General features: G+C 44.0%; 3 protein-coding genes across 5 annotated transcripts in view; all 3 read right to left on the reverse strand.

The window, feature by feature from the left end:
- LOC137648750 (retinol dehydrogenase 13-like) overlaps positions 1–25,556 on the reverse strand; it is a 1,058,070-nt gene that overhangs the window by 142,519 nt on the left and 889,995 nt on the right. The gene's annotated exons all lie outside the window — the stretch shown is intronic.
- Positions 1–25,556, reverse strand: part of LOC137648743 (hypoxia up-regulated protein 1-like) — a 216,192-nt gene that overhangs the window by 91,001 nt on the left and 99,635 nt on the right. The gene's annotated exons all lie outside the window — the stretch shown is intronic.
- Positions 19,898–25,449, reverse strand: LOC137648673 (uncharacterized). Its single transcript, XM_068381687.1, has 2 exons — positions 25,158–25,449; positions 19,898–25,022 (listed from the first exon to the last, which is right to left on the reverse strand). Exon 2 carries the CDS (start codon positions 22,470–22,472, stop codon positions 21,153–21,155), a length of 1,320 nt encoding a protein of 439 aa, XP_068237788.1. The 5' UTR covers positions 22,473–25,022; positions 25,158–25,449; the 3' UTR covers positions 19,898–21,152.

Below are 25,556 nucleotides of genomic sequence, written 5' to 3' on the forward strand. Positions count from 1 at the left end.
GCTATACTTGATATTATGTTGTTATCGCATATCATTGTTATTAGAACATTACTTTAGGTTATGGCTTGCTTGCTACCCTTCGAGGCCGAGTACCTTGAAGGTTTTGTCACCGTGTTATGGTGTTTTATTAATCTAGGATTATATTACTCTCATTACCACCTAAATAAGAGTTAGGCTCTGTTTAGTTCGAGTGGGACTCTCGCTTGGCAGTTTTTTATTCTAGTTTTGTTATCCTACTGATCGGCATCATACCCGATCTAGCCGTTGTGTTGGCCCCCCTGTCCAGCTCGGTAAATACCCGTGCTGGAGGGCTCGGCTTTGTTATTTATTCTTTATACCTGCCATTACTCCTGCGCCCCTCTCTTACTGCATTATTTTAGCTTATTTCGCATGCCTTATAACCTAGTTCTACATTTTACATTATTTTTATTATCCGTAATATGATCATTCTGTTTTTGTTTGTATCACGTGGTTCTGTTCGGGCAGGTTGGTACTCCTGTCCGCTCTCGGTTCCACGTGATCGCCTCGAGCCCCACCATTGGCTAGTTCTCGCTGGCTCCTCCCCCCTACTATTGCAGTATGCCACCCCATACCCTCATCCCCCTCCAGGGATACCTCACGTCTCTTAGAGACTTTGGAGTCAGCTGTTTTGTTATAAGGGTCGAGTCCTCTCGTTCCCCTACCCCCTTTTTCATCCCTCCCCGGGATACCTACTGACTCCCTCCCTTAGTCTGAGCCGAGAACAGCTGTTGAGGTTATAGTCGAGTACGCTCACTTTCCATGCCTTGTCGTAACCGGGTTTTTCCCCTGCCGCCTTGATTGGCCCTCGGTCGGCCAGGGAGATTTCGGTTGTGTATTGGGTATTTTTCAGCGTGACTCCCTTCATTACGTACCGTATCATGTTTGAGTCTCTACTATTACGTAGACTATTTGTTCGTGGGATAATCATGGAAGAGCTTTTATTTGTTTTTATTCATATGTTATTTATTGTCTCTGTTCGTTAAGGTTCTTGTGGCTGGCGGGGAGTCATCGAACTCCTCCCTCCCTCCCTTTTCGACTCCCCTACCCCGGTAGGCTTGTTGTGACCCCCCGGGTCTATCTCAGTTGTCTCCCCGGAGCCAACAGGAAGCATGTCATTATAACATTTTTATTCTATAGTTCCCCGGTACTGACGGGATAGTATATCTCCCACTATGACAATATTATATCATTGAATGATCATAATTAAATTACGGATTTGTCTTAACATTATCAGTTAATTACTGTTTATGCTAAGTTTTTTCTCCCCCGATTATTATACCAGTTCGGAATGTTATTTAGTATTCTATCCCGGTTTTATACTGGTTTATTTTTAGTACCCGGAGCACCCAGATCCCCTTGGGATACTAACCTGCTATGGGATACTTATGTATCTTTATTATTACAGGTAGTCCGCTGTCAGATGACAGCCTGCGCGGCCGTTCTTCAGCAAGCGTGCGGTCATGACGTCTGCAGGTCCCATGCCCACTGCGCTGTCCAGGTCGACGACCTGATTGTTTGGCACCCAGACAACTGCGTGGTCTGTCATGGACTTGTTTCCACGCTTACTGCGGACTCGGTAGGTGTTCCTGTCGTTACTATCTATATATTTTACTTCGGATTTAATCTCTTGGATTTTTTCCTTGTTATTTCCCTTGTAATTTCTGATCGAATTAAACATTTAATCTCGGTCTACATGTTTTTACACTTTCTTTCGACGAAGTTACCTTGTGTATTATTAACGGTATAATCTCTTTCAGAGCTCACAGTCTTCCAAGACTTCTGCCTTGGCAACCCTTAAGATCTGGGTCGGCGGGTTCGCCCGGAATGTCAAGGCGAAGAAACCCTACGTCCTTTCGGAGGAAATGTGTGCTCTCATTTACCTTAACGCTAAGACCTCGGCTGCGGTCCCCAAGGATGTGGCGGACCCCATCATCGCTAAGATCGGCGAGGATTTACTCCTGTCAGAGGACCACGAGGGGATGGGAGAGACGATCTTGGAGGACGTTGCAGCTATCAACCTAGACATCGAACCTATTGCTCTAGACGAGCCAGAGCTAGGTAGGGAGGTAGGTGAGGCAGGTGGGTCCCGGGCTAAGATTCCTATCTTTAGCCCGGCTTTGTCTACTTCTTTTACTAATTCCTTTCAGGGGTTCTCAGGGAAGCACGTGTCTGATGTCAGGCCACGTCCTGTAGTCCCTAAAGTTAAGTCTATCCGTAGGCCCCTAACGAAGACTCGCAAGTCTTCTAAATCACCTAAACCTATTAAGACTTCGTCTTCCGAGTCCCCAAAGACTCAGCCGCAGCTGCTGCTTCCTCTCTTGGGTCGAGAGCGAAGACCAGCTCAAAAACTAAGACCCCGGAGGCTCCCTTCGATCCGGCAGCCTTTTCGAACCAGTTGTTGGAGCAAATTGGTTCCCTGGTGACGTCCCTCACTGAGAGGGTGCAAAACCAGGAGAGTCTCGTTGAGAGTCTCATGCGTTCCGGACTGCCTCAGCAACAACAATACGTTATTCCGGACGCCTCTAAGCTCCCGGAGTTTGTTAAAAGCAATCCGTGGAGAATGGCCTTACATTCTCCCTTCAAGGATGGTATGTTAACCATCAAAGGATGTGGCATCCGGCCTGTAGAAGATTTTGAATTCTACCCGCCGGGTCTCCAGTTCCCTTTCCCTGGTTTTGCACGCTTAACTGAGGAGGCACTAGTAAGGTTGGATAAAGTCCCCAAAGAAACCGTGATTTACCCTTAGGAACAGGCTCAGTCCACCTGGGTCCGAACCCTGAACGAGTGGGAGTGTATTAACACTATGTTAACACCTCATAAAAGCTCGTACACGATGTTCGTGGTAGACGAGCAAACCCCCACTCCGTGTGTCACGAAAATGATGGACCTTGCTCATCAGGCTATAAACGAGGACAAGCCGTTACCACAACTGCGTGAAACAGATCTGACTTCCCTCCTGTTCCCGGGAGATCACGAGTGCTGGACTAACGCCCCAGCGATGTTCACAGCGGGTAAGTTAAGCGCTGACTGTGCTTCTACACAGGTCAGTGAGTGGCTACCCAGGCTTCCGGATTCCTTGATACGTCTTGAGTTCGAAGCCCGTTTGCGCCTGAGTAGATCCATCAACTCTGCTACAATGGCAGATATGACCTCTTTAATGTATGAAGAGGAACCCCTTTTTAAGGTTTTGACGAAGTCATTACTTCAAACCTTGCTGTCTGATTTCTACGACTTCCTTGCGGCCAGACGTTGTTGCCGTAAGCACGTCTTGTCTGAGGCCACTATCAGACATGAGCCTAAACAAGCTCATTAAAGCCCCAATCTGGGGCCCTGACTTATTCCGAGGATCTAGTCAACAACGTCCTCAGCGAGGCTACTAGAGTCAATCAGAGCCTCAAGGTTCGGTGGGGCCTGGTCTCCAAACGCAAGTTCGAACCTGCCAGCAACCAATCTCGAGGTAGGAAGAGACTGAGACCTTTCTAATCCTTCCAAAACCGGCAGTCACAACAAGTAGTTCAGACCATCCCGGTAACACAAGGGAGTCAACCCTCCACTTCGAAAGGACAACCCCAACAGCAATACGTGTTGGTTCCTCAGTCCCAGGTAGCAACTACCTCATGCTACTTCCCCAGCTTTGAAACCCAGGGTGCGTTCCAGGGTTACCAACGCGCCAGAGGCACTGGCGCGAGAGGAACTTTTCGCAACAGGGGTAGTGGAAGGATCTATTCTCGAGGCCGAGGATTCCGCGGAGGCCGAGGAGGTAAATCCGCAGCAAATCATTGAGAATTCTCGGGTAGGGGGAAGACTTTACATCTTTCGAAACCGTTGGACGTTCAGCAATTGGGCTTTCAGCATAATTTCCAAAGGTCTGGGGTGGAGTTGGATAGAAGCGCCCCCTACAGCAACCAGTTTCCATCAACATCCAACGGAGGAGCTAGTCTTGTATGCAAACGATCTATTACAAAAGAATGCAATCAAAGAGGTAAATCACTTGAAATTTCAAGGTCGCTTGTTCAGCGTGCCAAAGAAAGACTCAGACAAGCGAAGAGTAATCTTGGACCTGTCTCCTCTGAATTCTTACATTCGATGCGACAAGTTCCACATGCTAACCGTCTCTCAGGTGCGGACCTTACTTCCCCGTGGGGCCGTCACCACCTCTATAGATCTTACAGACGCTTACTATCACGTTCCGATAGCAAGGCATTTTCGTCCGTTTCTAGGCTTCAAACTAGGCAACCAAGCTTATGCATTCAAAGTAATGCCATTCGGACTCAACATAGCACCCAGGATATTCACCAAACTGGCAGAGACGGTAATCCAAGAATTACGAACCCAAGGAATTCAAATACAGTAGTAGCTTACCTAGACGACTGGCTCATTTGGTCAAACAGCGTCGAGAACTGCCTCACGGCAACAAACAGAGTGATAAAATTCCTACAACAGTTGGGGTTCCAGATCAACTTCGAGAAATCTCGTCTAGTCCCGGAGACCAAGTTTCAATGGCTAGGATTACAATGGGATCTGAGTTCCCACACGCTGCGTCTCCCAACAGCCAAGAGGACAGAAATAGCAAAGAACACAACGTTTTCTCAAAGACAAATTGACGTCCAGGAGAAATCAAGAGAGAATCCTGGGTGCCCTCCAGTTTGCCTCAGTAACAGATATATTACTGAAGGCCAGACTGAAAGATATAAACCGAGTATGGCGCTCCAGGGCAAACAAGAAATATCGAGACAAAAGAGCTCGACTCCCACCAATTCTGAGGAAAAGACTTCAGTCATGGACAAAGGTAAAAAATCTGGCAAAATCCATTCCTTTAGCATATCCCCCTCTAAAACTGGTCATTCACACAGACACCTCCTTAACAGGCTGGGGGGGATACTCCCAGTACAGTTAAGTCCAGGGACTTAAAACAACTGGCTCCAGCCAAGAACCAACATATCAGATTGGTTCTAGACAGTGAAGTTATAGTCCACTGCATAAACAGAGGAGGTTCCAAGTCAGGCCACATAAACCATGTGATGTTAGCAATATTTTCCATGGCAGCATCGAACCAGTGGCATCTGTCAGCAGTTCATCTAGCGGGAGTACGAAATGTAGTGGCGGACGCACTTTCGAGGACAACTCCGCTGGAGTCGGAGTGGTCACTGGACTTAAAGTCATTAAATTGGATCTTATCTCAGGTTCCGGGTCTCCAGATAGACCTGTCTGCAACAGAGTCCAACCACAAACTACAGTGCTACGTAGCTCCCAACCTGGACCCTCGGGATTACGCTACAGACGCAATGTCATTGGACTGGAACACTTGGGAGAGAATTTACTTATTCCCACCAATAAATCTGTTGATGAAAGTGTTAGAAGAACTCAGTACTTTCAAAGGCCAGGTTGCTCTAGTAGCCCCCAACTGGCCCAAGAGCAACTGGTTTCCCCTGCTGGTGGAACTGGGTCTCCACCCTCGACATATACCCAATCCAATACTAACACAAGTAGTACAAACTCGCAATGTGTTAGCTTCCTCAAAAATTCAGAGTGCCCTAACTTTATGGACTTTATGAAATTTGCAGCTCAGAGAGGTGCAGATATTGATCCTCAAAATACCCTATTTTTAGAATCAGATAAAAGGGAATCCACCCTTTGACAGAATGATTCGGCTGTTAAGAAACTCGCAAAGTTTTTAAGGGACTCAAAGGTTGAGATGACGACTATGAACCTGACAGTAACATTCTTTAGAATTCTATTTGAATCAGGCCTAGCGGTCAGTAATATTACCACAATTAAATCAGCCTTGAAAAAGATTTTCCAAATTGGTTTTAATATTGACCTTACAGATTCATACTTCTCATCAATCCCGAGAGCCTGCGCCAGATTGAAACCATCAACTCGCCCTAGCTCAGTTTCCTGGTTTCTGAATGACATACTTAAGTTGGCTTCTGACACTCTTAACGAGTCTTGTAATTACATTCCATTATTAAGGAAAACCTTGTTCCTAATGAGCCTAGCTTCTGGCGCCAGAATATCAGAGCTTTCAGCCTTGACTAGAGATCCAGGTCATATTGAATTTCTCTCGTCAGGGGAAGTCCTACTTTCCCCTGACAAAAGGTTCTTAGCAAAAAATGAGGACCCCCAGAACAGATGGTCCCCCTGGAAGATTGTTCCACTTCCTCAGGATCCATCTTTATGTTCAGTAAACACTCTGAAAGCCTATTTAAATAGAACTTTCATTAAGTCCTCAGGGCCCTTATTCATTAGAGAAAATGGAGGAACCATCACCCTGAAAGGAATCAGACAGCAGATTCTGTATTTCATTAAACAGGCTAACCCTGAATCATTCCCTCATGTTCACGATATACGAGCTGTAGCTACATCTATTAATTGCTTTCACCATATGAATTTCGATGAACTTACGAAATATACAGGCTGGAAGTCTCCAACAGTTTTTAAACGCCACTATTTAAAACCTTTGGAAGCCCTAAAATTTGCAACAGTGGCAGCAGGGAATGTGGTTCCACCTGAAAGTCATGATTCATAATCACAAGGTCTTGCTCTATCCTCTCCTTCCTTCTACCTGCCTTACTTATTGTCCCTACTTTAGTTTTGGTTTTGTTTTTCACCTGAGCTGCACCCTTATGGTGCACTCTTATATTTATCATGTCTGTAAATAGTCTTACTCTTCCTCGAGTTGAATTTTGATCGTATTTACCGTCAGGATTGTAAATTATCATTTGATCTTAGTTTATTATTTTACATTGCATTTTCTTTTTGTACTTTCATAGTTTGGAATTATTGCTGCAATTTATTGACTTACCCATCTATCCTTTATGATAAGGAATTATTCAATTCACTAGATTACTTGGTTTTTCCAATTTACTATTTGTATTAAACCATGTTTTTTTATATTTTGACTTTAATTTACTTTCCTCTCAGGTGTTAGTTCCAAGCTTTGGGACCATTTCTCTTGTACTATTTCACGGAGCGGCACAGGTGGAGCCCAGAAAAGGGATTTTGATGAAGGAAAAATCTATTTCTGGGCGAGAGACCTGTGCCACCCAGTGAACCCACCCTCTACTTCCCTCCCAGAATGGGCCCAAGCTTGGGTGCTATGAGGAGTGACATAGTTGGCGTGGGTTGAGATGGTGGTAGTAGCATTCTGTAGTGGGTGTTGAACGGCACCTCGCTGTAACGGGGATGTTGAAGAGGAGATATCTAAATAGCACGAGACCTCTGGTTGTGGTTTTACACGCCCCAGTTTTATACCGACACCTATTTAGGTGAGCGAGCTGGGTTCAACCCTGGCATTCCTATGCAACTTTTTTCTCTGGTAATACATAGCAGTTATATACCTTAGAAATGATGCTAAAGGAGCATTTCACTGGGCGTCACAGGTCTCTCGCCCAGAAATAGATTTTCCCTTCGTCAAAATCCCCTTTCTAATAAGGGGCTGACTGCCTGATTTTTTGACAAATATTTTTCAAATCAATTAAAATGAATAAATTCGCCCAAAGTCACCTCTGGCATCCTTCCTATCACGTTGACTAGTTGTACAGAAAACTATTAAGAAACAACTGAGATATGACAAATTTAAAAACCCTCCCGTTTCTTCGAAGTCAAGGTAGTATGGCCTGTAGAGTTGATCTATGTCTGTCCTTTACGTTAGTTATTTTTGTTATTATTCCCTTAATTTATCTTTAAATTATATTCATTTAATTTATCATATGTCTGGGAGTGATGTAGTCTACCTTGGGTCCCTCACTCAGTCTGCGCTCTCTCGTTAAGTGTGCATTGTCGCTTGACATACTGTGTTTTTACCCTATATTCATGGTTTTATTACATTTTATGGTAATTCATAACGTGAATTAACATTCATTTATTACTGTGAGTATCACAAAGTGTCAAAGAATACCGAAATGTAGACATTCTTTCAAGATTTGTATGGCTGACCTGGCTAAAGGCCGGCAAGCAAAGGGAAGATTCCATAATGTTGAAGTGTCTGTGGATTGTGACGAAACAAAGCCCCCTTCCACACCCACTCTCTCTGACTCGCTTTCTATAACAACAGAGGTACATGAGTCTGTTTACTCGTACCCGATTCCATCAACATCAGCTGATACGAACAATAACCCCGTTCCATCAATACCAGCTGATTCAACTGCTAGTGATACAGAGTCTGAGACTGCCTTTCATACATCATACATGCAAGCTTACAAGTTCTGTTATAGAGCATGATTTGCGTGAATATGAAGATAAACTTGTTTTGTCACGAACTCAGCTACAGAAAATAGCATCAAAATTACGTTGCCAAGCAAACAATTGTAGAGGAAAGGTAGATTTGGATACGTTGACAAACATTTTGAACATAGATGTAGATATAAGTGCAAAAAGTGTACATTTAGTTATAATGCACCTGCAAATAAAGAGCAGATGAAAGGAAGGAATAAACAGCAATCAGTTGCTGTAGTAAACTTAGAAGATGTATATAGATCGTTGGCTAATGGAATAGGTCGTACAGGACTCGTAAAAGCAGAGGGCTTTATTGGAAAAAGAGTAATGTCAGTAATGTCACGAAATTGAGAGTGAGCACCGAATACTGCCGGATAATTTTCGATTTTCAAACCGAGCAACAAAGAGTCAGGTGGTCCCTGATGACACCCTCATCATTGAGCAACTAATACTGAACCTATTTAAAATGGGGGACTCGGTACAATGAAAGATAAGCAAAACTTGAAAAAAAAAATAGAAATCAGAAAGAATCAATGAGTGTTAAAACTTGTTTTTTATGTCTTTTACCCCTTTCATACATTTCATGCAATGAGTGCCATATGTTATCCCCCGAGAGTGTTAAAAAACAAAAGTTTACCTTTAAAGGTGTTTTTCTCGGTTCCACTTTTTTCCCATTCAAACAGTATCAACTTTCTCATTTTGTAGTGAATTTTAAAGATATGTTATTTTTATTAATAAAATAAATTTTTGAATATACTTACCCAGTGATTATATAAGCTGCAGCTCTGCTGCCCGACAGAAAAACTCTACGTTCAAAATACGCCAGCGATCGCTATGCAGGTAGGGGGTGTACATCAACAGCGCCATCTGTCGAGCAGGTACTCAGTACTCAATGTAAACACAGAACCAATTTTCTCCTCGGTCCACTGGGTCTCTATTGGGGAGGAAGGGAGGGTCCTTTAATATATAATCACCGGTTAAGTATATTCAAAAATTTATCTTATTAATAAAAATAACATTTTTCAATATTAAACTTAGCCGGTGATTATATAAGCTGATTCACACCCAGGGGGGTGGGTAGAGACCAGCATTACTTGTTTACATTATTATGAGCTAAGTATTTTGTATTTCATTTTAGCAGTTATTCAAAATAACAAACATAAAATAAATAAGTACCTGGTAAGGAAGTCGACTTGAACAATTACTCTGCCTTTTTAAGTACGTCTTCCTTACGGAGCCTCGCGATCCTCTTAGGATGCTGAGCGACCCCTAGGATCTGAAGTATCAAGGGTTGCAACCCATACAACAGGACCTCATCAAAACCTCTAATCTAGGCGCTTCTCAAGAAATGACTTTGACCACCCGCCAAATCAAGTAGGATGCGAAAGGCTTCTTAGCCTTCCGGACAACCCAAAAACAATAATAAAACATTTCAAGAGAAAGATTAAAAAGGTTATGGAATTAGGGAATTGTAGTGGTTGAGCCCTCACCCACTACTGCACTCGTTGCTACGAATGGTCCCAGAGTGTAGCAGTTCTCGTAAAGAGACTGGACATTCTTAAGATAAAAAGACGCGAACACTGACTTGCTTTTCCAATAGGTTGCGTCGATTATACTTTGCAGAGATCTATTTTGTTTAAAGGCCACGGAAGTTGCGACAGCTCTACTTCGTGTGTCCTTACCTTCAGCAAAGCTTGGTCTTCCTCATTCAGATGGGAATGAGCTTCTCGTATTAACAGTCTGATAAAATAGGATAAAGCATTCTTTGACATAGGCAAAGATGGTTTCTTAACTGAACACCATAAAGCTTCAGACGGGCCTCGTAAAGGTTTAGTTCGTTTTAAATAGAACTTAAGAGCTCTTACAGGACATAAGACTCTTTCTAGTTCATTTCCAACCATACGATAAGTTTGGAATATCGAACGATATTGGCCATGGCCGAGAAGGCAGCTCGTTTTTGGCTAGAAAACCAAGTTGTAGAACATGTAGCCGTTTCGGATGAGAATCCGATGTTCTTGCTGAAGGCATGAATCTCACTGACTCTTTTAGCTGTGGCTAAGCATACCAGGAAAAGAGTCTTTAAGGTGAGATCTTTCAGGGAGGCTGATTGTAGCATTTCGAACCTGTCTGACATAAGGAATCTTAGTACCACGTCTAAATTCCAACCAGGTGTAACCAAACGACGCTCCTTCGTGGTCTCAAAAGACTTAAGGAGGTCCTGTAGATCTTTATGTTGGAAAGATCTAAGCCTCTGTGACGGAAGACTGATGCCAACATGCTTCTGTAACCCTTGATAGTGGGAGCTGAAAGAGATCGTTCTTTCCTCAGATATATGAGGAAGTCAGCTATTTGAGTTACAGGGGTACTGGTCGAGGATACGGATACTGACTTGCACCAGCTTCGGAAGATTTCCCACTTCGATTGGTAGACTCTAAGGGTGGATGTTTTCCTTGCTCTAGCAAACGCTCTGGCTGCCTCCTTCGAAAAGTCTCTAGCTCTCGAGAGTCTTTCGATAGTCTGAAGGCAGTCAGACGAAGAGCGTGGAGGCCTTGGTGTACCTTCTTTACGCGTGGCTGACGTAGAAGGTCCACCCTTAGGTGAAGTGTTCTGGGAACGTCTACTAGCCATCGAAGTACCTCGGTGAACCATTCTCTCGCGGGCCAGAGGGAAGCAACTAGCGTCAACCTTGTCCCTTCGTGAGAGGCGAACTTCTGCAGTACCTTGTTGACAATCTTGAACGGAGGGAATGCATATAGATCTAGATGTGACCAATCTAGTAGAAAGGCATCTATATGAACTGCTGCTGGGTCCGGGATTGGTGAGCAAAATATTGGGAGCCTCTTGGTCATCGAGGTTGCGAAGAGATCTATGGTTGGCTGGCCCCAGGTGGCCCAAAGTCTCTTGCATACATCCTTGTGGAGGGTCCATTCTGTTGGAATTATTTGTCCCTTCCAACTGAGACAATCTGCCATGACATTCAAGTTGCCTTGGATGAACCTCGTTACTAGTGATATGTCTAGACCTTTTGACCAGGTGAGGAGGTCCCTTGCGATCTCGTACAACGTCAGAGAGTAGGTCCCTCCTTGCTTGGAGATGTACGCCAAAGCCGTGGTGTTGTCCGAGTTCACCTCCACCACTTTGCCTTGAAGGAGAGACCTGAAGCTTTTCCAGGTCAGACGTACTGCCAGAAGCTCCTTGCAGTTGAAATGCATTGTCCTTTGACTCGAGTTCCATAATCCCGAGCATTCCCGACCGTCTAATGTCGCACCCCAGCCTACGTCCGATGCGTCCGAGAAGAGAACGTGGTTGGGAGTCTGAACAGTTAGGGGAAGACCCTCTCTAAGGTTGATATAGTCCTTTCACCAAGTCAGACAAGACTTTATCTTTCCGGAAACCGGGATCGAGACCGCTTCTAGCGTCTTGTCCTTTTTCCAGTGAAAAGCTAGATGGTATAGAAGAGGACGGAGGTGTAGTCTTCCTAGTGACACAAATTGATCCACGGATGACAGTGTCCCTACCAGACTCATCCACAGCCTGACTGAGCAGCGTTCCTTCTTCAGCATCTTCTGGATGGATAGCAGGGCTGGGGGCTGATCGTCTTGTTCAGCAACGTCCTCATCAGAGGGTTCCTCATCCGAAACTGATGAGGAAACGGCAACGGAGTGGGCAACGTCTGACTCGCTGAATCCGGTCGCACTGGTGGATGCGTGACGGAGCCGGACGCAATATCATGGAACTGCTGCACAGTCTGTGAACTGTCAACAACCATGGGTGCGCGAGGAAGTACAGCGTCAACCCGAAACTGTCTAGACCGTCTGGGTTGTGCAGTCAACACCCTACCGGGTTGCTGAGGTTGACGCACTGCGTCACAACAAGTCACCTCTGCTGGTTGTTGAACGTCCTGAACGTCAACAACCACCTCCGAGCGTCGCTTAACGTCAACGTGCGACTGGCAACCCACACTGGGTCGCACCACCTCAACTGGCAGACGCGAGTAGGTTACCTCAGCGTCAACAGGGCGCACAACCGACCGGTTGGAAGGTTGTTGGCCAGAAGGAGGAACCACCTCAACTGGCAGACGCGAGTAGGTTACCTCAGCGTCAACAGGGCGCACAACCGACCGGTTGGAAGGTTGTTGGCCAGAAGGTTCTTCTCCGCATTTAAGTCCTCTATCAAGGACGCAAGCTTGGACTGCATGTCTTGCAGCAAAGCCCATTTAGAGTCTACGGGAGCAGGTGTGGCAACAGACGGGGTTAGCGACTGAGGCGGAACCGTTTACCATCCCTGAAAGCCTTGTTATGTGTGACATAATAGTACAGCAAAACTTCAAAGGCTTGACAAAAGCTGAGAAGTTGACCTGTAAACAACTTGGAGCGTCTCCTGGCTAGGCGCCAGGGCGAGTCTACCAGAATTGAGAAGTCTATCTGGGCAGAGGCATGAACTCCCAAGCCGAGAACTTCTCTCGTGTCATATCAGACTCTCGCTCTATAAGCCAGTTTAAAAGAAGGGAACTCAAAGGCTGTATCCCTAAAAACTCCTCCTGGTGCAAAAACCAGTCGCCTAGCCAACGTAACGCTCTCTAGGAGAGCGAGAGAGCACTAGCTTAAAAACAACGGCTTCGAAGTAGCTAGGCCTAGTGTAAGTTCTGACGTTTAGGCGAACGAGGAGCAGCAGTTACAAGATCCGGACGAAGATCCTTAAAAAAATCATCATGATTTAATTAAAGTCCATAGGAGGCTAAGCAGCTTAAGGCTCCTCTCCATCTGACAGAGTCCTCAAGGGAATATCAGTAGGAGGGAGAACAGCAACTTCCTCATCCACAGGAACCTTGTCCGATAAAAGCTAGGTTACCTCAGTGAGTCTCTCACTGGTGCATAAGTAGCAGACCAGAAGGCAACGTCATGTAACTGCTTGACAGTCTGTGAACTGTCAACAACTGAACTGTCAACCACAACAGGTGTGTGAGGACGTACAGTGTCCACTCGAGACTGCTTTGACTGTCTAGACTGAGCAGTCAAAACAACTCTAGAATGCGGAAGTTGACGCACCGCGTCAAAACAAAACAACTTAGACTGTTCTTGTACCTCGCGAACGTCAACGGAAGGTTCCGTGCGTTGCTGAACGTCAACATGCGGCTGGCAGGGTACACTGGAACGCATGGGTGGCGGGACTCTCTTGGAGTGCGGGAGAAGGTCGCCTCAGCGTCCACAGGACGCACAACCGTGGTTGGTTGTAGGCTAGAGGTTGGTGCAGTGTCAACCATCTCCGCACGAAAGTCCTGCATCAATGACGTTAACTGAGACTGCATGGTCTGCAGCAAAGACCACTAGGGTCTACAGGAGCAGGTGCGGCAACAGACGGTGTGACTGCCTGATGCGGTACCGCTTTGCCTCTCTTAGGAGGTGAGCAGTCGTCGGAAGACTGCAGCGAGTCCGAACTGACCCAGTGGCTACAACTGGGCCGTTGGCCTTGCGCGGAAAGGACCGACTTGCGCTTAATAAGCCGCGAGACCTTGGTCCATGGTTTCTTACGAGAAACCTCTTCCGCAGACGAGGAATAAATGGGCTCTCTCGTCTTAGAGTGGGTGGGGCGATCTTGGGTAGATACGCCCGAAACCACAGAGGGAAAACGTCTGTTCGTTGATCAAGGCCTCTCGAACCCATAAGTCGTTCGACATTACTTCTCCCCTGGGCTTGGGAGCTTGCAAGAGGTCCCGGACTAGGTGAACGACAGGCACGAACAGACGAACCCTCGGACGCAACACTGTAACACTTTGCGCATATCACTTTATCGATTTTCTGTTTTGCACTTATTTCACTGAAATCGAAACTTTTACTGATTTCTACCTGAAACACGCAATTCTACCCTTCATTAAAAGGTAGTAATTGCGAAATCAGTCGTATAATGCAAGCTCATTAATACCAGCAAAAAACAGAAAACATATTTTAAGATAAAAAAAAAATCAGTGGCTGGGAAAGACTAAACACTAGTTCATATAACTACGTTTTCAATCTCTCACCGCACATAGCCTGGGGACGAGAATAAAAAACTAAAAAAGTTTTATCCTTCCTCCCCGTACAGCGACTAGGGACGAGAGCAACTCGAGAAAAACGTTACCCGCTTGAACGGAACGTTTTCTCTCCTCTCTCTCCCTCCGTCTCTATCTCTCTCTCTCTTTCTCTCTTGATTTCGCACCTAAGAGAAGAGCCCAATTATATATCGTCAAAAAAACATGTTATTTGACTAAAGGAAAAAACTGAAAGGTTTTCCAAATAAAAAGTTCCTTTAATTTAGAATTTAAAACATTTAAGCTAAGAAAGAATGAACAAAACGTCAGAATCGATTTACTCTTACTGCAAAGTGAAACCGTGATACACTCTCTCTCTATCGTAACGATAAAGCGCATGTTGAACGTCCTGAACGTCAACAACTGCGTAGTCTAAAAAACTAAACGTTAGTTCATCTTTGAAAACAGTACGAAGACTATCAAAGAAATTCTTTCATAAAACATTAAATTTTAAAAAGTTTTAAATTCTTTAAAGGCTAAATACGATATAACGGGCTCAACGTTGATTAACTTCGGTTCCAAGTAAGGACCGCCTACTATCAGGAAAGGTCGCATATAAACAAAACATAAAAATTTATTTTTATATGTTTATAATAAATGGAAAGTTAATCGAAGAGGCCTAATAAAGGCGGAGAGATATAAAATATATGGATCTATAGCGTGTTAAGCAAAATTACTAAAAACCTAAACACACTTCCGTCTAATGGAAGGGTCGGCCATTTAAAAGTGAAAGAGAGTCCATACTCTCCTTGTCACCATAATTAAATCTATCCAAAACGAGTTCAAGTTTTGAGATGAAGATAAAACACCTGCATAGCGAAAGCTCAAAACTAGAAATGTGTACTTCACCAAAATATGTGAAAACCAATCCAGTAAGCAATAGCGAATTTAGTAGGTCTTGCCGGTGGCACGACAGAGAGAAAATTGGTTCTGTGTTTACATTGAGTACTGAGTACCTGCTCGACAGATGGCGCTGTTGATGTACACCCCCTACCTGCATAGCGATCGCTGGCGTATTTTGAACGTAGAGTTTTTCTGTCGGGCAGCAGAGCTGCAGCTTATATAATCACCGGCTAAGTTTAATATTGAAAAATACTATTTTAAAGAAAAGAACCTTATTTTTTTCTAGAAAACAGATTTGTGATAAATGGAATTTAGGGATTAAGAGTTTAGAGTTTAACTTTTTATAGACAAAAATAAAAATATTCATATAAATTTTTTCTTTCCTACTGTTAAAGAAATGGTTCCTAGAGATCTTTTCTCTTATTATATACTTTCTTTCTAAATAAGTTTCATTGCAATAGTTCTAGAAATAAAGTGCTAGAAGTTTTTCTTTTTTCATCCATAGAATTAATACAAATCATCCAATCGTTTTGAAATTTTCAGAATAAGATTAGCTTACCTATACTGTATATAAAAGCTGTATGAATTCTTTCAAATTTGGATAAGAAAATCATATACGGCAGTTGCCCTGCTTAATTGTGCTTTATTACAGCATTTTTGTATTCTATTCTTAAATTTTGGGTGCATTCAACAATCAACAATTGCCAACTTTTCTTTCATACTTTTGTTTGAGATCAGCTGATCAAGTGGCCACTACTGTACCGAGAATATATGCAAATATGAATAACAAAGAGTATAATTTATATAAAGTCTTAACTTATTCAAAACACCTTCATAATGAACATTACATCAACATCAATGTTATAGAATATCATAGTTCTCTCTCTCTCTCTCGTAAAATACCTCGAAGAAAATTGTTTGGACAATGCACCCGCTCACCCCCCCGGACTCGAAGATGATATCATCGACGAATACAAATTCATCAAGGTGTTGTATCTTCCACCGAATACCACCCCTATCCTCCAGCCCATGGACCAGCAAGTTATCTCTAATTTTAAGAAGCTGTACACCAAGCACTTATTTAAGCAGTGCTTTAATGTCACGCAAAGCACCAACTTAACTTTGCGTGAATTTTGGAGGAGCCACTTTAATATCGTGCACTGCTTAAAGATCATAGATCAGGCTTGGGAGGGAGTTACTCGTCGGACCCTGAATTCAGCTTGGAAGAAGCTTTGGCCTGATGCTGTTGCTCCTAGAGATTTTGAAGGTTTTGACCCCGAGAATGAACCTGTGGTTGTCACCGAGGAAGACGTCGAAGAGATTGTATCTCTTGGCAAGTCCATGGGTCTGGAGGTGGATGAAGATGACATCACCGAACTCGTCGATGAGCATCATGAAGAGCTCACCACCGAGGAACTCAAGGAGCTGCAAGCCATGCAGCATGATGAGTTCCAAGCGCAGTTGAGAGAGTCGGAGGAGATCGAGGAGGTAGGCGAAATCTTAGGTACTGCGGAAATAAAACAGATGTTGGCATATCATCAACACGTTGTTGATTTCATCGACAGGCATCACCCACAGAAACTTTAGGTTTGCCGTGTTGTTGCGCAGTTCGATGATGTTTTCTTAACGCATTTTAGAAAAATCCTCAAAAGCCATACCAAGCAACTTTCACTCGATAGTTTCTTTAAAAAATCTTTAAAACGGTCTAGTGATCATGATGAAAAGAAAGAAAGTGAAGCAAAGAAAAGGAAGACCGAATCGAGTGAAAGTGATGAAAATTAAAAATAAGAAAAGAAAAATTGTAAAAAAAAAATATAAAATTATAAAAAGGAAAAAAAAAATAAGCTAAGTTAAGTTAAAGTTCACGTAGTAGTGTAAGTTAGTGTAAGTTATCGTACACGTTATCGTACAAAGTCAACGTCCCTACCTCCTCGCTGATCTTCCGTCTCCTACCTAGCAGTCCCTACACCTGCGCTGGCCTGTCGCTAAGGTAAAGTATTACATTAAAACCCCTTTTTTATTTATTATTTCATTATTATTATTCTTTTTTTTTGGTTTGTAATATGTATTTATTATATAGTACAGGTATTGTATTAATGTAATGTTTAATTATGTGTAGCCATTTATTAAGGATTTATTATGGGTTTTTAGGCTGAGGAACGAATTAAATAAATTACCATGTATTCTTATGGGAATATTTGCTCCAACATATGATCGTTTCAACATAGGAAGCAGTTTCTGGAACGAATTAAGATCGTATATAGAGGTATCACTGTATTTTCTTTCATTTCTTGCAAGAAAAAAGAAAATGGATTTACATATTTTGCAAGTCATTCTCTGTAGAGTTTACGTCACGTGCCTTGTGACGTCAAAATTCTGGCGGAAGCGCGCTGGCAAACTGAATGATTTCCTTTCGGCGTGTTACAAAGTAATCTTACTATAGTATTCCCATCATCCAAACACCTAGTAACGATATTATGTGTTTTAGTGGTCTGTATCATCAGTTATGAGAATAGTACAACTTACCGTAAATTTAAGCAAAAGTCTGATGACGTCATTTCAGGCGGAAGGCGAGTAGGTAATCAAGTGATCTCCTTCCGAAGCGTTACTATTCCCATCATCAAAACATTGAGTAATGATACAAAAAATTTCTAATAACGTCCAAAGAATTATAAAGATTTAACAGTGAATTAAAAATCAAAATACGGAGAGAGAGAGAGAGAGAGAGAGAGAGAGAGAGAGAGAGAGAGAGAGAGAGAGAGAGAGAGAGAGAGAGAGAGAGAGAGAGAGAGAGAGAGAGAGAGAGAGGATATATATATATATATATATATATATATATATATATATATATATATATATATATATATATATATATATATATATATATATATAAAAACAGTAGATATATACACACACAATATATTTACTGTATATTACCGTGTAAAGGGCAAAATTTTATTACTAGTTTAGGATGAAAAAAGTCAGAGCTCACCCATTACACGAGAGATACTTTTGGAATTATGAAAATACTTATTTTCTCAACCTTTGTTGTATTGTTGTTAGGGTATTCTAATTGCACATGGTTCATTAATAGGTTAGTAGTTTGGAAGGATTGACTTTAAATCATATATACTAATTTTAATTTCAGTATATAGTTTGTGTTTAAGTAAAATATGAATATTTACTGGTAATTTTGTCTTTACTTATTTATATTTGTGCTATGTTGCGTGAACCAGTTGGTATTCTAGCCTAGTTGTACAAAACCCAGATTATCCATATTTGTACCGGTAATTAATTTTTCTACTTACATAGTAATTAGGAAGGATCGACTTAGCATATAATATGCTCAGTATAATCAAACACTGTAGCTGTGTGTTTAAGTAAAATAAAAATAAGAATTATTTTTTCTCCATTACAATGCTTCCCTCACCATAAACTAGTTTCAGACAACTAGGAATGTTGACATAATTTGCCTTGAGATGGCAGTAGTAGTGGTTGTCAGAAACCTTAAAATTTGCAGGTTATCGGTACCTACACTATGGTATAAAGGAAAACAATGATGCAAACAAGTTTTAAAAAAAGAAAGATCTTTAATTAATAATCTTGAGATTAAAAACCATAAAACACAACACTGCCATTCGAACTATTAAAAAGTGTTTCAAAGAATTCATCAATACAGCATCGTCATGGGGATCACCTTCGTTGCTTTCGTTTGCACTACTAGCAGTAGCAATGTTATTGTCCTCCGTTCTGTCTAAATTGGCTGAATTGTTTTTGCTGTAAACTTAGAAATCAAAAATAGATGCTATTTTATATCATGCTTTTGCTAAACACGCCACTTAAAACCGAGACCATTGCTTTGTTTACGTTCCATCGTCGATCATATCGAACAAACGAATGCATTTACACATCTGTGTGTAGGTTAGCATTTGCAGCAATAGCTATCCTACCAAGTATTTGTTATGTAATAATAATGTTATCATCGTTAATTTACTTACTTCATCCTTAGAAATTCAAAATAAATGAAATGTGAGCAATTTCATGTCATGGTTTTATCCCTAAAAATGCCGATTAAAACAGAAAACGGTTTATGTTTCATCTCCGATCACGACAAACAAACGAACGCATCCACACATTCACGTGATAACTAATGATACTAAGAGCTTTTAATAAAGACGTTATTATACATAAATGTTATAAAATGTGTGGTAAAATATTTATAATAAAAGTGTAGTAACATTAGGCTGGCCTTGAAATTGCCATTCGCCATTACATGGGGTATATGATAAAAAAGGGATTTGGACGAAGGAAAAATCTATTTCTGGGGAGAGACCTGTGGCGCCCGGTGAAAAGGGGTCCTTCTAATACACTTTTCTGATAAAATCTTCCAATTATACCAGAGAAAGATAAAAGCATGGAATGCAGAGGTTACAACCCTCGCGCGAGCACCTTGTGGGTGTCGTGTATAAAGCAAAGGCGCGTGAAATCCACTATTCACAGGTTGTCTTCCATTTAGTTAGTTCCTTCGTCAAAGGGATGGGCCGATACAGAGGCCCTAGCCAACCTACCAGAGCCACGCCACCCCCGCCCGACGCGAGCGCCATCTGAACAACATCCTTTTGTATTGGACATGATGGCTTGGAAAGGAAAGGGTGGGATCTTGTAAAATAAAAGGGAAGGGTTTCACCGGGAGCCACAGGTCTCTCCCCAGAAATAGATTTTTCCTTCGTCAAAATCCCTTTTCTGGGTCGACCTGTGGCGGCCGGTGAAAATGTACCAGAGAATGCCTTCCAAGCCCAATAATAACTACTAATTTAATGAGGGGAGAGAAAAAACACCATGTAAAGAAAACCATATATAATTAAGGTAAGCAAGCATAGATCATAAACTAGCCACAGGGCATAGTGAGTGTAAGGCTAAACAAACATGATAACAGGGAAGCCTCCGAGTATCAGAGCACAACATGCAACAAAACTGACATGGCTAAGAATACCCCAACACTAAAATTACGGTAAACACAATAATAGTTACAATCATATTAACCTAATATGTAATAAACTTAGGGCTAACGAACCACCAAGGAAGCGGCGTCGTGGTGCGAGTGGCGGGTAGGAGGGAGAAGAAAAGAGATGGATGAAAGGAAGAACAAGAGATCACTGGGGAGAGATACGGCTCCCAGCTGCAACCGTTGGGTATTTAAGGGCCTGTAAGTTCTTTAGATAGTGGCGTTTGAAGACCATAGGAGATTTCCAACCCGTGTACTTTTTAAGGTCATCAAAGTCCATATTTTGGAAATAATTGATGGAGGTAGCTACTGACCGGATATCATGAGCATGGGGAAATGATCCCGGATTGGCTTGTTTAATGAAGTATAGGATCTGTTGCCTAATACCATGTATGGAAATGGTGCCTCCTTGTTCTCTGATAAACAAGGGGCCAGACGATCGGGTAGCAGTCCTGGCTAAAAAGGCCCTGAGAGTAGTGACTGGACATAGAGAAGTATCTTGGAGAAGAGGAATAATCTTCCAAGGGGACCACCTACTTTGGGGGTCTTCGTTTTTTGCTAGGAACGCCCTGTCTGGAGAAAGAAGTACTTCACCTGAAGGGAGGAAATCTATGTTTTCTGAGTTTCGTGAGAGACCTGCTAGTTCTGAGATTCTAGAACCCGAGGCCAAAGCTGTAAGAAATAAAGTCTTCCTAAGAAGAGTGATATAGGAGCAGGATTCGTTGTCCGTGTCGGAGGCAAGTTTGAGGACATCATTTAGAGACTAAGAGACCTTTTGTGGACGAACCGAAGGTCGAAGCCTAGCACATGCTTTTGGAATAGACGAGAAATAAGACTCCGCCAGGTTAATGTTAAACCCAACCAGGAAGACTTTCCTCAGAGCTGACTTAATGGTGGTTATAATGTTAGCTGCTAGGCCTTTGTCAAATATGGACCTAAAGAAGGAGATGGCTAAATTAGGAGTCATAACCGAATGGTCTGAATTCTTTAAGAAATCTGCTAGTTTCTTAACAGCCGAATCGTAGAGTCCCTTTTGTTTGATTCTATAAAGAGGACATTATCCGGGTCGATGTTTGCATCCTTACGAGCCGCAAACTTCATGAAATCCACAAAGTTAGGGTTTTGGCTATCCTTGAGGAATCTGACACAGTCCGAGTTTGGACCACTTGGGTCAGTTTGGGGAATGGAATCCGGAAGGGACGGAGTTTCAACTCGAGGAGGAGAGGAAACCAACTGCTCTTTGGCCAGTGAGGTGCCACTAAAGCCACTGCCCCTTGGAAGGAGCGGAGTTTGTGTAAGACTTTCAGTAGAAGATTCACTGGAGGGAATAAGTAGATCTTCTGCCAATGGTTCCAATCCAGGGTTAATGCGTCCATGGCATAAGCCTGAGGGTCCAGGTTCGGGGTCACATAACATGGGAGTTTGTGATTGAGTTGGGTCGCGAATAGATCTACCTGTAGACCTGGAACCAGCCTGAGTATCCACCGGAAGGAGTGCATGTCCAGGGACCATTCCGATTCCAGTGGTCTCGTCCTGGATAATGAGTCTGCTATCACATTCTGGACTCCTGCTAGGTGAGTTGCTTACAGGAACCAGTCTTTGTCGGCTGCCAAGGCGAAGATAGTGACCAGGATCTGATTCAGGTTGGGTGATTTGGATCCCCCTCTGTTGAGGCAGTGGACTACTGCCGTGCTGTCTGAGACTACTCTGATGTGGGTCGACCTCGGAGGAGAGATTCTCTTCAGGGTCAAGAACACTGCCATGGCTTCGAGAACATTGATATGGAACTGCTTCATGGCGGGTGACCAAGAGCCCTGAAACATCTGATGCTGGGAGTAACCCACCCATCCACTCAGAGACGCGTTGGTATGAATTGTCACTTGTGGAGAGAGGAACTGTAGAGGAACCGATTTGGAGAGGTTCCTCCGTTCGGACCATGGTTGTAGTCTCATTTTTAAGACAGAAGGGATCTTCGAGGTCTTGTCTCTTAAAGGTATTGTCGCTCTCTTTCTCCAAACTCAATTGATGTCTTTGAGTTTGGCTTTTAATAGGAGATCGGTCAGTGAGGCAAATTGGAGAAGGCCGAGGATTCGTTCTAAAGCTCTTCTGGACACCTGTCTGTGTTTGAGAAAGTTCCTGACCTTGGAAGCTATCTCCCTTACCTTCTTGGGAGGAAGGGAGAGCCTGTGCTTTGAAAGGTCCCAACGGATGCCTAACCATTCGAAGTGGCTTGATGGTTGTAGGCGAGACTTTCGGAGATTGACTTGGAAGCCCAGTTTGGCGAGAAAGTGGAGTACCTTCGACGTAGCTCTGTTGCATTCCTGGTTCGACTGGGCCCAAATGAGCCAATCGTCCAGATAGGCGATGATCTGTATCCCTTGGTTTCTGAGTTGTTCGAGCACCGTCTCCCCCAGTTTCGTGAATATCCTGGGGGCAATGCTGAGACCGAAGGGCATGACTTTGAATGCAAAGGCTTTCTTGCCGAGACGGAAGCCTAGGTAAGGAGAGAAGTTTCGAGCTACTGGGATATGATAATAGGCATCGGTAAGATTGATAAGAGGTGGTGGCGGGGAAGTAAGGTCTGTACCTGAGAGATAATCAGCATACGAAACTTGTCGCAAAGGATGTAAGAGTTTAGTTTCGACAAGTCCAGAACTACCCTCAACGGGACTGTAAACAGGCGGCCTTGGAATTTCAGGGATCAAACCCGTTTGATCGCTTTCTTCTTGAGTAACTCTGCGGTGTACTCTTCCAGGATGGGAGTGGGTCTCTGGAAGAAGGTCACTGGTGGAGGAGGGGATCCCTGTGACCATTTCCAACCCAAGCCCCTGGATATTATGCTGTGAGCCCATGGACTGAAGGTCCAATGGTCTCGGAAGTAATAAAGTCTCCCTCCTACCGGCATCACATCATTGGGAGGGAGTGAACCTAGGTCCCCTCCCAACACGGGCACCCCTTGCTCTAGGTCCGCCGCGTTGGCAGAACTGTCCTCTACCTCTGAAACTTCCTCTCTGGTGTCCACGAAAGGAACCGGAGGATTCGTAGGCAGGGTTGTATGCAGGAGAGGACATCCAAGAGGGGTTGGGCTGTGTACCAGGGGGAGTAGTGAGGTAGACTACCTGCTGAGGGGGAGCCGGTTGTTGAGAAGTCGAGGCAGCGGAAGACTGTGGCGACGAGTTACCCCGGACCGTCTTGTAGGGACTAAACCTCTGCTTCTTCTTGAAGAACGTCTGTTTCTGGGGTTCGAACCTCCTTTTGGCCGAGAGACCCCACCTTACCTGCAAATTTTGGTTTGCCCTCGCCGCGTCCTGAAGAACCTTATCAACTTCGGTCTGAGGGAAGAGGTTCTTACTCCAGCAGGAGGACGCTATCAGCCTGTTCGGTTCATGTCTGATGAAGGCCTCAGACAGAACGAACTTTGCAACTAACTCGAGCCGACCAGAAGTCATGGAGGTCTATTTGGTAGGACAGCAGCTGGTTCTTTGTGGCGACTCTGAACAGCGTTTCCTCTGGGTAAAGCGATGCTAGGGACTCCATGGAGGTGATGGATTGGAGGGACCTAGCTAGTCTAGTACGGGTCTCGAACTCAGTTTTGAGAAGACACTATTAATCTGGGAAGCTTCTCAGAGAAAAGAGTAGAGGCACAGTCCGGGTCTAGCTTCCCCACTGTGAAGGTAGACGCCGCGTCATCCCAGGTTGCAGAGGTACCCGGAATAAGCAAAGAGGTGGGGTCCGTCTCTTTGAGAGCCGGCATGGAAGAGCCTTCCTTGATGGCCTGTATAGTCAGCTCTGTGACTTTGTCTATGAGCGGCAAAGAGATGGAGGCCGCTGTCGTAAAAATAGTGTGTAGGCACCTTTGTGTGGGGTGAGCTTGGAGTTAATACACCCCCACTCTGATAGTGTTCTGGCACAGATAGCCTGGGCCTGCTCTTTTGGAAATATCACCGTTTCCTTCGGTACCTTGTCCATACGGACCAATGCATGTTCCTTTAAACGTACGAAGCCATTGAACGGGAATTCTAGGCCCGGGGGTCAGAACTCCAGGTCCTCTAGAGGGCGGGTGCCTATGCCCTCCAGAGTTAGGGAACCATCTAAGAATGGGGCATGCAAGGCATACCGCCAAGGATTGTTTTTATCGAAGGGCGGTAGCTTCGATGCGTCTGGGGCGGAAGGGGGAGGAAGCTGAGTTCCGGCGCGGATCAGAGTAGCCATCCTATTCTTAATCTCTGTCATCGCCCCAGACTGATGTTTTAGTTGTTCTCTGACCAAATCTCTGACCAGTTCGACGGGGAAGAGATCGCCCCAGGGTACCTGAAAGCCACCCGTTGGTTTTGTCTTGGATTTGGTAGACATAGACTTCTTAGGAGTCGTTGTTTTACGAGGAGCAATATGAATATCAGGAGCTGTCGAGGGTCCGGGGACCGGTGACGTTGATACTGGCAAAGCTGAAGACTTATAAGTTCGAAGTGGCTTCACCTTGGGTCGTACGGAGGCAGAGGGATCCCGAGGAGAAGCCTTAGAGTTATCAAAACCTAGAAAGGAAGAGGAAGAAGAGGGAGTAGGAGAGAAAAGGGTTTCCACCAACTCGGCACCACTTACCTGCTCGTCCCTGGGTTCTACGTCTATATCCAGATCTGCCACGTCCAGCGGTACGAGGGGTTCGTCCTCCGCGGAAATGGTGGCCCTGACTTCTTCAATTAAGGGGGCAGCAACTTCAGGGGAGACTGCAGCAGTAGTCGAGCCTGGGAAGAGACGGGAGGCCATGTCTCCATCGAGGAGATAGGGTGCGCCAGACGGGGCATTCCTGCCGAAGCCCGACACCCAAGGACGAAGAGTTGCCCTTGCTGATCGAAGAGAGTCATCATCGGCCTGAAAGATTTGCAGTGATTAGTGATGCAGGAGGGGGTTTGCTCTCCAAAATATACTCCTTTTGTGTATATCATATTAATGGCTAAATTAGTGTCTGCCAAAGAGAAATAAGGAACAAAAGGAAAACCCACTTACATCATCGTTCAGTAGAATTGAGGACAGCTCGTAACAGAGCGAGCACAAATCCGGGAACCAGACCATATATTGGGCCTGTCCCGGTTCCCGGATAAAGGGGATGGAGCAGTGTGCATGGGACCGACAGAGCTCATGCCCAACGGGGTCGTTGAATGAGGCAGGGCATCCTTGGGCAGTACAACGGACCTTCTGTAAAAGAAAGGAGACATGAGTCTTGGTGTTCCTCGAAACTCTGATAAGGGGTTAAAAAACCCTATTATTATAGAGCTCCGGCTCTCACTGAATTCCCTTAAGCTCCAATATTGCATTTAACTAATGTCTGAATATCACTTTTTAAGATGATACAGCCCCATACCATTGCTGGTGCTTTTATATTAAATTGTTTGCATTTAACTAATG

Source organism: Palaemon carinicauda, chromosome 1, assembly GCF_036898095.1.
Source record: "Palaemon carinicauda isolate YSFRI2023 chromosome 1, ASM3689809v2, whole genome shotgun sequence".
NCBI lineage: Eukaryota > Metazoa > Arthropoda > Malacostraca > Decapoda > Palaemonidae > Palaemon > Palaemon carinicauda.